This window comes from Pristiophorus japonicus, chromosome 16, assembly GCF_044704955.1.
Source record: "Pristiophorus japonicus isolate sPriJap1 chromosome 16, sPriJap1.hap1, whole genome shotgun sequence".
Taxonomy (NCBI): Eukaryota; Metazoa; Chordata; class Chondrichthyes; family Pristiophoridae; genus Pristiophorus; species Pristiophorus japonicus.
The window spans coordinates 10,877,975-10,891,040 of record NC_091992.1 but is presented as its reverse complement, the minus strand read 5'-3'; the positions used below and the strand labels follow the sequence as shown (position 1 = coordinate 10,891,040).

At 47.0% G+C, this 13,066-nt stretch overlaps 1 protein-coding gene across 1 annotated transcript in view; it reads left to right on the top strand.

The window, feature by feature from the left end:
* LOC139226956 (multidrug and toxin extrusion protein 1-like) overlaps positions 1-13,066 on the top strand; it is a 52,320-nt gene that overhangs the window by 29,433 nt on the left and 9,821 nt on the right. The window contains exons 11-16 of the mRNA XM_070858053.1: positions 1,499-1,566; positions 4,406-4,514; positions 6,507-6,582; positions 6,679-6,748; positions 9,933-10,065; positions 11,466-11,560. Coding sequence (XP_070714154.1) covers positions 1,499-1,566; positions 4,406-4,514; positions 6,507-6,582; positions 6,679-6,748; positions 9,933-10,065; positions 11,466-11,560 — 551 coding nt within the window. The remainder of the gene's footprint in view (positions 1-1,498; positions 1,567-4,405; positions 4,515-6,506; positions 6,583-6,678; positions 6,749-9,932; positions 10,066-11,465; positions 11,561-13,066) is intronic.

Sequence of the window (13,066 nt, the reverse complement as noted above, 5' to 3'; positions counted from 1 at the left end):
TTCCAGAAGATTTGTCAAGCATGATTTCCCTTTCACAAATCCATGCTGACTTGGACCTATCATGTCACCTCTTTCCAAATGCGCTGCTATGACATCCTTAATAATTAATTCCATCATTTTACCCACTACCGATGTCAGGCTGACCGGTCTATAATTCCCTATTTTCTCTCTCCCTCCTTTTTTAAAAAGTGGGGTTACATTGGCTACCCTCCACTCGATAGGAACTGATCCAGAGTCAATGGAATGTTGGAAAATGACTGTCAATGCATCCACTGTGTCAGCAGTGTCAGCCTGGATTTTTGTGCTCAAGTCTCGGGAGTGGGACTGTGAACCCATGAGCTTCTGGCTCAGAGGCGAGGGTGCTGCCCACTGAGCCAGAGACAGCTGACACAGCAGGGCTGACCAATCGCGGCAAATCAGATTTTTAAAAAAAAATTAACCTACGGGCTGAAAAGACACAGTTTACTTACCCGACCATCATCAACTTTAAATAACGCTCCCCACACACATTAAGATTCGATGATTCCGTGCCGTCTCAATCCCTCAACATGTCACTGCTCTGCGGCGCACCCCAGACTAAGCCTTCCATCCGATATTAAATCAAACAAATCTGAGATAAACAATGTTTTTTTAGCACGCGACGCCTGGGGGTGATGCGGCAGGGATCAATCCCGTACTGTGCGGCGTTGCTGATCTCACACGGGCTGCCGTGGGGAGCAGCAAATTGGAGGGCAGGAGCAGGAGGGAACCATAAGGAGAGTCATAATCAAACCGTTCCCATCGCATCCTGGCAGCGGCTTCCGACAGGGCATTGACAGAAGCCCTGTCACCTCCCCACCCTCTCTGATGCAGGTCCCAGAGACTGCCAGGAGGGGAGAAAGATGAGGGGAGTGCAATTCGAGGCTGGCACCCACCCCACAAATTAAAAGCACAAGAATTGTGTTTGAGTCCTGCTGAAAAGTTAACTCCCCATAATATATTTTTCCTCTCTTGATATTAAGCATTTATATAGCACCTTTCACCACCTCAGCATGTCCCAATGCGCGTTACAGTCAGTGAAGTACTTTTGGAGTGTAGTCACTGTTGTAATGTAGGAAACGCGGCAACCAATTTGCACACAGCAAGCTCCCACAAACAGCAATGTGATAATGACCAGATAATCTGTTTCAGTGATGTTGATTGAGGGATAAATATTGGCCAGGACACCGGGGAGAACTCCCCTGCTCTTCTTTGATATAATGCCATGGGATCTTTTAAGTCCACCTGGGGCCCTCGGTTTAACGTCTCACCCGAAAGACGGCACCTCCAACAGTGCAGTATTCCCTCAGCACTGCACTGGGAGCATCAGCCTGGATTCGTGTTCAAGTTCCTGGAGTGGGACTCAAACCCGCAACTTTCTGACTCAGAGACATGCATGCTGCCCCCTGAGCCATGGCTGACAGTTATGAGTTTGCTTCAATAAACTTTAACTCACTGCTTGTTCCCTTCCTGTTCACAGGGTTAATTAATGAAGTTCAACTCGGAGCCCAGTCCATTGTATATCAGGTTTTAACAGCAGTTTACATGGTAAGGCTGAAGACTGGGTACTTGGATACCTAATGCACGGGTGCCCAGAGCCGGATTAAGGGCCTGATGGGCCTGGGGCAAACTGATCCCAATGGGCCGATAGTTACGTTTGTTCATGTTACTTACATTACGTGTATGATGCGGATTCTGAGTATGGAAACATAGGCCAGTATATTCAACAATGAAAGCATATATTCTGTAACAAGTCGGTATATATTCTGGTTCTGGTAACATTGCAATACTAGATTCCTATACATATATGCACAGTTCTCTCAATAACATGTGAAATAAAACAGGCTCGTACATATTCTGTTCTGTATATCAGTACATTAGTGTGTATAGGTACTTCTGTATATAGGTATATTAGTGTATAGAGGTAGTTCTGCATATAGGTGCATTAGTGTATATAGGTACATTAGTGTATATAGGTATGTCTGTATATAGGTGCATTAGTGTATATAGGTACATTAGTGTATATAGGTACTTCTGTATATAGGTACATTAGTGTATATAGGTACATTAGTGTAAATAGGTACTTCTGTATATAGGTACATTAGTGTATATAGGTACATTAGTGTATATGGGTACTTCTGTATATAGGTACATTAGTGTATATAGGTACATTAGTGTATATCGGTACTTCTGTATATCGGTATAAACAAGTGAATCTATTTTCCTCAGTCTTGTTTTTCCTCTCATTGTCCATTCTATTCAGCCTATTATTTCAGCCTTATAGTTTTTTTCCTACATTTATTTGATGGGCCGATGTTCTTTGGTGGGCCTGTGGCTGCAGCCCCATCCACCCCACAGTTAATTCACCCCGCAGTTAACCCACTCCACGATTAATCCACCCAGCAGTTAACCCACTCCACGATTAATCCACCCCGCAGTTAACCCACTCCACGATTAATCCACCCCGCAGTTAACCCACTCCACGATTAATCCACCCCACAGTTAACCCACTCCACGATTAATCCACCCCGCAGTTAACCCACTCCACGATTAATCCACCCCACAGTTAACCCACTCCACGATTAATCCACCCCGCAGTTAACCCACTCCACGATTAATCCACCCCACAGTTAACCCACTCCACGATTAATCCACCCCGCAGTTAACCCACTCCACGATTAATCCACCCCACAGTTAACCCACTCCACGATTAATCCACCCCACAGTTAACCCACTCCACGATTAATCCACCCCACAGTTAACCCACTCCACGATTAATCCACCCCGCAGTTAACCCACTCCACGATTAATCCACCCCACAGTTAACCCACTCCACGATTAATCCACCCCACAGTTAACCCACTCCACGGTTAATCCGTCCCGTGGTTAAACCGCCCTGCGGTTAATCTGCCCCTGCTTGTGACTAAACAATAGCAATTTTAACACATCAAGGGAACAAAATTGCTGTTGGCGCCAGGAGAGTGCATTAAAGGAAGGGTAGCAGTCGTCTCTTTTTAGTACATTTACAATAAAGGACTATTCCATTCTATGTAATCAGGTTCATTACAGCTCAAGTAACACTCAACTGAACAGACAATCACAATGCACCTTCAATAATATCACTACAACAACAATAACTTGTATTTATATAGCGCCTTTAACATAGTGAAATGTCCCAAGGCGCTTCACAGGTGTGCTATGAGACAAAAAATTTGACACCGAGCCGCATAGGTAGAAATTAGTGCAGGCGACGGAGGTAGGTTCTAAGGAGCGTCTTGAAGGAGGAAAGAGAGGTAGAGAGACGGAGAGGTTTAGGGAGAGAGTTCCAGAACTTGGGGTCTAGGCAACAGAAGGCACGGCCACCAATGGTTGAGTGATTATAACCAGGGATGCTCAAGAGGGCAGCATTAAAGGGACGCAGACATCTCAGGGGGGGATGTGGGGCTGGAGGAGATTACAGAGATAGGGAGGAGGTGAGGGCCATGGAGGGATTGGGAAACAAGGATGAGAATTTTGAAATCGAGGCGTTGCTTAACAGGTTCCCCTTCACACAAGCTCTTGGGCCTCTATCCCATGGGAGGGCCAGGGATTATATTGAATATCGGACAGCAGTTTGACAGTGGAAGGGGAGGACGGAAAGGAGGGACAGCTCCTCCACTCATTCAGCATCCCTGGGTTTGACACCTTGTAGTAACGCTAATAGATAGTAATTAGAAACAGAAACTCTGGATGATTTTATTCCTTCCAGACGCTCGGAGGGTGACAGAGGGGGCAGGGTGGGGGGTGAAAAAAAGAAAAGAAAGAAAGACTGGCATTTCTATAGCGCCTTCCACAACCTCAGGGCGTCCCAAAGTGCTTTACGGCCAATGAAGTACTTTTGGAGTGTAGTCACTGTTGTAATGTAGGGAGCGCAGCAGCCAATTTGCGCACAGCAAGCTCCCACAAACAGCAATGTGATAATGACCAGATAATCTGTTTCAGTGATGTTGGTTGAGGGATAAGTATTGGCTCCAGGACACCGAGGATAACTCCCCTGCTCTTCTTTGAAATAGTGGCCATGGGATCTTTCACATCCGCCCCGAGAGAGCAGACGGGGCCTCGGTTTAACGTCTCATCCGAAAGATGACACCTCCGACAGTGTGGCACTCCCTCAGCACTGCACAGGGGGTGAGGCCAATAGTAATGCTAATTCCTTCCCAACTGAGATCAGGTACCTCAAGCACAAAGGAGGACTGACCCTCTGACCTTTTGCTCTGTCTGGTGGTACATCCACCCACAGGCATATGGCAGGGGCGCGGTGGAGGGGGTGGGGGGGCAGAGGGAGAAGGCGGCGGGCGGGGAATAGAGAATAACGTACAAGGAACTGCTCATGTTCTTCCTCCTGCAGATTTCTTTAGGATATGGTGTGGCTGCAACTGTTCATGTGGGTAATGCACTGGGTGCCAGCAATCCAGAGCAGGCTAAAAACTCTGCCAAAGTTGCTTTGTGCTGCATGGGTGAGTGCAATAGTTTAAACTCAATTGTCGTTATTCAATGTAACCCTCACGTTTCTTTCTATCCAATGTTCTATCCAAAAAAGCATATGGTGATCCTGGGCTTCATAAATAGAGGAATAAAGCACAAAAGCAAGTTATGACGAACCTGTATAAAACACTGGTTGGGCCTCAACTGCAGTATTGTGTCCAATTCTGGGCACCACACTTTAGGAAGGATGTGAAGGCCTTAGAGAGTTTGCAGAAAAGATTTACGAGAATGGTTCCAGGGATGAGGGACTTCAGTTACGTGGATAGACTGGAGAAGCTGGGGTTCTCCTTGGAGCAGAGAAGGTTGAGAGGAGATTTGATCGAGGTGTTCAAAATCATGAGGGGTCTGGACAGAGTAGATCGGGAGAAACTGTTCCCATTGGTGGAAGGGTCGAGAACCAGAGGACACAGATCGAAGGCGATTGGCAGAAGAACCAAAGGCGTCATGAGGGAAAACTTCTTTACGCAGCGAGTGGTTAGGATCTGGGATGCACGGCCTGAGAGGGTGGTGGAGGCAGACTCAATCGTGGCTTTCAGAAGGGAATTGGATAAGTACCTGAAAGAAAAAAACTTGCAGGGCTACGGGGAAAGAGCAGGGGGAGTGGGACTGGCTGAAGTGCTCTTGCAGAGAGCCGGCATGGGCTCGACGGGCCAAATGGCCTCCTTCTGTGCTGTGATCATTCTACGATTCTATGTTCTCCCCATTTAAACCCTCCTGTAGGGGTGGGCTCCTCATTGGGACAAAGCTCCCAGGGGACCAGCCGTCCTCCGTAACCTTGCCCATTTGGTCATTTTTTGCACAGGAGCCTGGATAGTAGTTGTTGATGGGTTGTTTGACTGCAGGGTTATCACAGCTGAACCTGATTCTGTCCTACACCCGTTGTCAACGCACAAGACACTTCCACTCGGGTTTAAAAACAAAATTCTCTTTATATTCGGGATGTGGTCATGCTGGCAATGGTGCATTCCTAGTTGTCCCGAGAAGGTGGTGGTTGTAATGCATGTACCTGTGAGTATGCTCACAGGTCTGTAGAGCTGTTGAGGTGTCCACCGGTTTCACTCGCGGCCTTCCGCGAGAGGTGGGCACCAGAGGCACTGCAAGTGCATCATCACCCCCGGGAACAGAATTTTAATTTAGAACATAAGAACATAAGAAATAGGAGCAGGAGTAGGCCAGGTGGCCCCTCGAGCCTGCTCCGCCATTTAATACGATCATGGCTGATCCGATCATGGACTCAGGTCCACTTCCCTACCCGCTCCCCATAACCCTTTACCCCCGTAGCGCTCAAAAATATGCCTTAAATATATTCAATGGCCCAGCCTCCACAGTTCTCTGGGGCAGAGAATTCCATAGATTTACAACCCTCTGAGTGAAGAAATTTCTCCTCATCTCAGTTTTAAATGGGCGGCCCCTTATTCTGAGACTATGCCCCCTAGTTTTAATTTCCCCTGTTGGCGATGAGACACTTAGCAATGGTGGTGTTGCTGAATGCCAAGGTGGAGAGGGCTGGACTTTCTCTTGTTCGAGATGGAAATTAGCCTGGCACTTGTGTGGTGCAAACGTTACCCGCCACCTCTCAGCCCAAGCCTGGATGTGGCGGTGGTTCGACTCTTGCTTGTTGGAGATGGTCATTGCCTGGCACTTGTGTGGCGCGAATGTTACTTGCCACTTACCAGCCCGATGGGCAAGAACAGGATCAGGGCCCAACAGCGACACCTCCTCCACCACGATCGTATAGTGTTGAAGGTCCGTGGAGCAAGTCACAGGAGGAGTCCATCAAACTGTACCCAGAGAAGGAGTCGACACCCAATCAAGCAGAGGTGGGGGGTGTGCGGAGCGGGTTGGGGGAGGGGGTGGGAGGGATAAAAGAAAGAGTGAACTGCAATCTCCTTTAAAAAGGTTATCTGCAACTTGCAATCGATTATTCGATGAGAATGCTTCATGATTTGCATTTATTTCCGCAGGGTGCATCTCCTTAGCGCTTGTGGTGATACTTGTCTCGATAAGGAAAGTGGTGAGTTACATCTTCACCACTGAAAGGTCAGTCAAAAATAATTCTACAAGCACGAAAACTCATCAAGACTCATTTACAAAATGGATTCGGAACCATCTGAAATCCCTCTTTTCATTTTCCAGAGACATTATCAATCTGGTTGCAGAAGTGATTCCAGTTTGTGCTGCTTTTCATTTGTTCGATGGCATGGCTGTGAGTGTTTCAGTATCTTTGATATTCGTAAAGGTTTTGTTAGTATAGATATTTCTTCTATTCGCTATGTTTAAATGTTAACTCGATCATTTCGATGTTTTCTGTGTCATATCAGTGATGTCTTGCCGACAGCACATGTCTGTCAGATTCTGCCTGTCACACTGCATCGTGTCGAACTTCCAGTGTGTTCTGTCTTCAGATGCTCTGATAAAGACTCCACGAGGCAATGTGTTGTACTTGAACTGTAGTGACCTTCGTCCTTTGTTGATAACTCCAGAGTGAGGATCACACCTGGTGGCCTGCCTTTTGTACTAGGCCTGGCACACCTGTACTGGTAACCTATGAGTCTCCCACTGCGGTGCCCTCTGGTGGCACACCTTGTAATAGTGCACGCAGTAACCACGTAGGATACATGACACAGTTCACACATTGCTACAAATGCAATCAAATCTTACAGAGCATTTTACCGCCATTCAGTCCGTGCCGCTGTTTATGTTCCACACCAGCCCCCTTTCACCCAACTTCATCTCATCCTAAGTGTCCTAAATGAGGATATTTAGAAACATATCCTTCTTGACAACAAATAAAGCCAGTCAATTCATGATGTGTTCTCTGATCTCTGAGCCAGAAATTAGAAAAGACAAGGCGGAGGGGTGACTGAAGAGAGAGGTCTTTAAGATTACGAAGGAGTTCGATAGGGTAGCCGGAGAGATGTTCCCACTTGCGGGCGAGACCAGAACTGGGATGGCAGGGATATAAGATAGTCACTAATAAAACCAATGGGGAATTCAGGAGAAACTTCTTCACCCAGAGAGCGGTGAGAATGTGGAACTCGCTGCCACAGGGAGTGGGTTGAGGCGAATAGTATAGATCGCCCGAGGTGGAGGAAGTGCATCCGGGAGGGCGTTGAGTTCTTCGAGTCTCAACGCAAAGAGCGTGAAGAGGTCCGGCGCAGGCAGCGGGAGGAGCACACGGCAAACCAGCCCCACCCACCCCTTCCCTCGACGAGTGTCTGTCCCGCCTGTGACAGGGTCTGTGGTTCTCGTATCGGACTGTTCAGCCACCAGAGAACTCACTTCAGGAGTGGAAGCGAGTCTTCCTCGATTCCGAGGGACTGCCTATGATGATGATGATAGATGCATTTAAGGGGAAGCAGTGCAAGCACATGAGGAAGAAGGGTGGTGGGGAGGGGGGAAGCCCCGGAGGAAATTCACTCCCTTTCCATAATTTGTTATCGCTGAATGGTTTGAAGTGTTTCTGTTTTGGGGACCCCTGTGCTGTTGAGTTTTGTTTGATTTGGTTTTAAGCTGAAGATGGACTGAAAGTGATCAGAGCCATTTGAAACTTTGCAGCCTACAACAGTGGGACGCAGGAAAATACAACAACTTGTATTTACATAGCGCCTATAACGTCGTGAAACGCCCCAGGGCTCTTCACAGGAGTATTATGAGATAAATAATTTGACACCGAGCCGCATAAATAGAAATTAGCGCAGGTGACCAAAAGCTTGGTCAAAGAGGTAGGTTTTAAGGAGCGTCTGAAGGAGGAAAGAGAGGCGGAGAGGTTTAGGGAGGGAGTTCCAGAGCTTGGGGCAAAGGCAACTGAAGGCACGGCCACCAATGGTGGAGCGATTATAATCAGGGATGCTCAAGAGGCCAGAATTAGAGGAGCGCAGACATTTGGGGTGGGGGGTGGGGGGTTGTAGGGCTGGAGGAGATTACAGAGATAGGGAGGGGCGAGGCCATGGAGGGATTTGAAAACAAGGATGAGAATTTTGAAATTGAGGCGTTCCTTAACCGGAAGCCAATGTAGGTCAGCGAGCACAGGGGGTGATGGGTGAGCGGGACTTGGTGCAAAGTAGGACAGCATCACATTGCTGTGGCAGCCACAGAGCCAATAGCCACATAAGCTTGGAACGTAGGGGCAGGAGAAGGCCATTCAGCCCCTCGAGTCTGCTCCACCATTCAAGGAGATCATGGCCGATCTACAGCTCCAGTTTATTTACCCGCCTTGGCTCCTTATCCCCTGATACCCTCACCTAACAAAAATCTATCGATCTCAGTCTTGAAAGCTCCAATTGCCCCCAGCATCCACCGCCTTTTGTGGGCGATCTCAACACCTTGGCTGCTCTGGTTTTATAAATTCAGAAAAATGGTTTCTGTTTGTTACCTTTACCATCAACAATGTGAGTTGACCACGTGAGCTATTCCCTACAAAACATCGATGGCTGTGTTCAAAATGTATTCCGATGGTTATGAATTATATGGGGACGTAAGACCAAAAGCATTAGGAGCAGGAGTAAGCCATTAGGTCCCTCGAGCCTGCTCCGCCATTCAATAAGATCATGGCTAATCTTCTACCTCAACTCCACCTTCCCGAACTATCCTTATATTCCTTAGTATCCAAAAATCTATCGATCTCTGTCTTGAATATACTCAACGACTCAGCATCCACAGCCCTCTGGGGCAGAGAATTCCAAAGATTCACAACCTTCTGAGTGAAGAAATTTCTCCTCATCTCAGTCCTAAATGGCCGACCCCTTATTCTGAGACTGTGACCCCTGGTTCTAGACTCCCCAGCCCGGGGAAACATCCTCCCTGCATTTACCCTGTCAAGCACCAGGTTTTGTTTCCTTCCTGTAGAAATCACAGCAAAATGTTGTATCATTGCTGTAATATGGTGTCAGCTGTGGCTCAGTGGGCAGCACCATTTCTTGCCTCCGAGTCAGAAGGTTGTGGGTTCAAGTCCCACTCCAGATCCTTCAGCACAAAAATATCTAGGCTGACACTCCCAGTACAGGGCTGAGGGAGTGCTGCACTGTCGGAGGTGCCCTCTTTCGGATGAGACGTTAAACCGAGGCCCCATCTGCTCTCTCGGGTGAACGTAAAAGATCCCACGGCACTATTTCGAAGAAGAGCAGGCAAAGTTATCCCCGGTGTCCTGGGCCAATATTTATTCCTCAACCAACATCTCTAAAAAACAGATTATCTGGTCATTATCACATTTCTGTTTGTGGGAGCTTGCTGTGCACAAATTGGCTATTGCATTTCCTACATTACAACAGTGACTACACTTCAAAAAGTACTTCATTGGTTGTAAAGCGCTTTGGGACCTCCGGTGGTGGGGAAAGGTGCTAAAAAAATAAAGGTCTTTTTTTCTCATTTTCTGCTTGTCTATCCTACAGGGTGTAAGTGGTGGAGTTTTGAGAGGAACTGGGAAACAAAAGCTGGGAGCTATCTGTAACCTGATTGGATACTACCTAGTCGGGTTTCCCATTGGAATCTCACTGATGTTTGCTGCAAAACTTGGTGTACTTGGTAGGAATTTAAATATTTTTTTCCCTTTGTTCTTTACCAGCAATTATCATCGTCTACCCACTCTCTTTAAAGTACTGAGTTTTATATATGCAAATTATAGATATACTCTCTGTATAGTCACAGTACAGCTGCATAAGATGGAGACTTGTTACCTGATGTACTATCAATAAGGTTTATACTGTGTATATACATGCTGGCACCACTAGAGTGTGCAACTGATGGAGACCAGGTTTTCCTGCCCCTGTGGCAGAAGCTGTCCACCAGAGGGCACTGCGGTGGGAGACCTGAGGGTCACCTGGATAGGTGTGCAGGGCCCAGTATAAAAGGCTGCCCACCATGCTTGAGCCTCACTCTGGAGTTACGAATAAAGGACCAAGGTCACTACAAGTTTGAGTACAACACATTGCCTCGTGGAGTCATTCATAAGTGCATTACGGACATAACACTGAGGATTCCGCTCCACCTTGAGGTCAGTGTTGGAGAACGCAGCATAGGTGGAAGTTCCACCTCTGGGGTGCAGCACGAGGGTAACTAGCCTTGTGGACTTTTGGGGCCAATGTCTATCAGTACTCATACTGTACGATTATATATGGTACCTTGCTCACGTGGCCAGTTTTTCATGTGTAACCACAGACACTTGAATGAGTACGGTAGCATTGTGGTTATGTTACTGGGCTAGTAATCCAGAAGCCTGGACTGATGATCTGGGGACTTGAGTTCAAATCCCACCACGGCAGCTGGGGAATTTAAATTCAATGAATTAAATAAATCTGAAATCAAAAGCTGGTATCAGTAATGGTGACCATGAAACTACTGGATTGTCGTAAAAACCCGTCTGGTTCACTAATATCCTTCAGGGGACGGAAATCTGCCGCCCTTACCCGGTCTGGCCGATATGTGACTCCAGACCCACAGCAATTTGGCTGCCTCTTAACTGCCCTCTGAAGTGGCCCAGCGAGCCATTCGAACCGCGACAATAGAAATATATTCACTGTGGGAGAACCTTCACCTCACGCACTGCAGCGGTTCAATAAGGCAGCTCACTACCTTCTCCCAAGGGGAAATTAGGGACGGTGGGGGGGGGGGGGGCAATAAATGCCAGCCTTGCCAGCGACGCCCACATCCCATAGCGAGCGTCACAGCCAGGCCGCACACAGCTACCACGCTGGCCACATTTCCAGCACGGGCCCATTAGATAGTAATCAGCAGCCGGATCCCTGGCTGAAATTTTCACGTCCCTAATCCCGGTGTACTGGGACCAAAGATGGCACAAAGGGCAGCACCATGCATGCTGACACCAGCCATCCGATAAAGGTGAAAGGGTTTCATAAAGGAACAGCAGTGTACGGAGAACGTCGCAGCATTGTCCCCATACCCACTGCACCGTTATTATTTTGCAGGTCTCTGGATCGGAATGTTAATTTGTGTGGCTGTACAACTAGTTTTCTTTCAGATTGTGATTTACAGAACCAACTGGGACGAAGCATCCAATCAGGTAAGAGCAGATAATAGCGATCGTTTATTTTTTTTTTTGTTTGTACGTTTATCTTTTCTTCCCATCTCCTTGTCTCCTCGTCCCGTGCACTGCTCCCAGCCGGCAGAGTGAAGAGTCAGTGTGGCCCCACACCTTTGTTAGGGTCATTCTTCACTTGTCCACCGGGGGTAGCACAGAGCGACTCTTGGTTACTCTGCTGGCCAATAGGAAAGCACCAACTCCCTTATGTAAATTACCAATCTGCATGGCTGGTGTCATCAACTTTTAGAGTTCGCACGTGCCCCCTGTTGTGTAGTGCTTACGTTACTGGACGAGTAATCCAGAGGCCTAACGATCTATAATAATAATAATAACTTTTACTTATATAGCGCCTTTAACGTCGTAAAACATCCCAAGGCGCTTCACAATAATTTTACAACACGTTAGATATTGACCATTGCGAGAACAAGAGAAAAAGCGTGAGACGGAAGTGTAAAAAGAGATTAAAGGCTCGGGTCCGAAGCAGCAGTCAAGATGCACCGCAGATAGACACAGGCGAAAAAAACGTTAAAAAAATTCAAATTACATTGTAAATAAGGAGTATACAATAGTAAAATCAGTATAATAAAAATTAATTATAATTAAACAAAATTAAATAATATATACCATAATTATAAATTAAGTTAAAATTAGAAAATCAGCAATCAGAATCAAATTAAATCAGTTATTATTTATATTATTATTATTATATTATCAGATCTAATGGATCATGAGTTCAAATCCCACCATGGCAGCTCGGGGATTTAAATTCAGTTAATTAAATAAATCTGTAATGAAAAAGAAGCTAGTGTCAGTAATGGTGACTATGAAACTACCGGACTGTTGTTAAAAACCCATCTGGTTCACTAATGTCCTTTAGGGAAGGAAATCTGCCGCCCTTACCCGGTCTGGCCTATATGTGACTCCAGACCCCCAGCAACGTGGTTGACTCTTAACTGCTCTCTGAAATAGCCCAGCGAGACACTCAGTTGTATCAGGATGGGCAATAAATGCTGGCCTTGCCAGCATCCCATGAATGATTTTTTTTAAATGAAAGGGGTACAACCAATAAAGTGTAATCATAAAAAATGAAAAAAAGTTCCATTGAAATGTTGTCCCTGGTGCTGACGATGTACTCCAGTCACCTCTGGTACCCGCCGGTCGCTGAAGGCCTCAAGCATACTGGTGGACACCGCATGTTCCCTCTCCAGGGACTCCTGGGGATGAAGAGAGGCGGGCAGTCAGGCCGGATGACCCCCTCGACTGTGCACTGCCCGGACCTGTGGATGGTCACCTTGGTCAGGCCCAGGAGCAGTAATCAGAAAGTGCAGGGCCTCCCTATGTTCCTCCTAACAGCACGGCTGGGATCAGGAATTCACAGTATGGTGAACTGCAGATGCAAATCACACTGTAGCACGATGCATAGGAACTCTACAGATACACGGCATGATCTCTCCAGATGGCTAAACGGGCATAACGTTCTAAAGG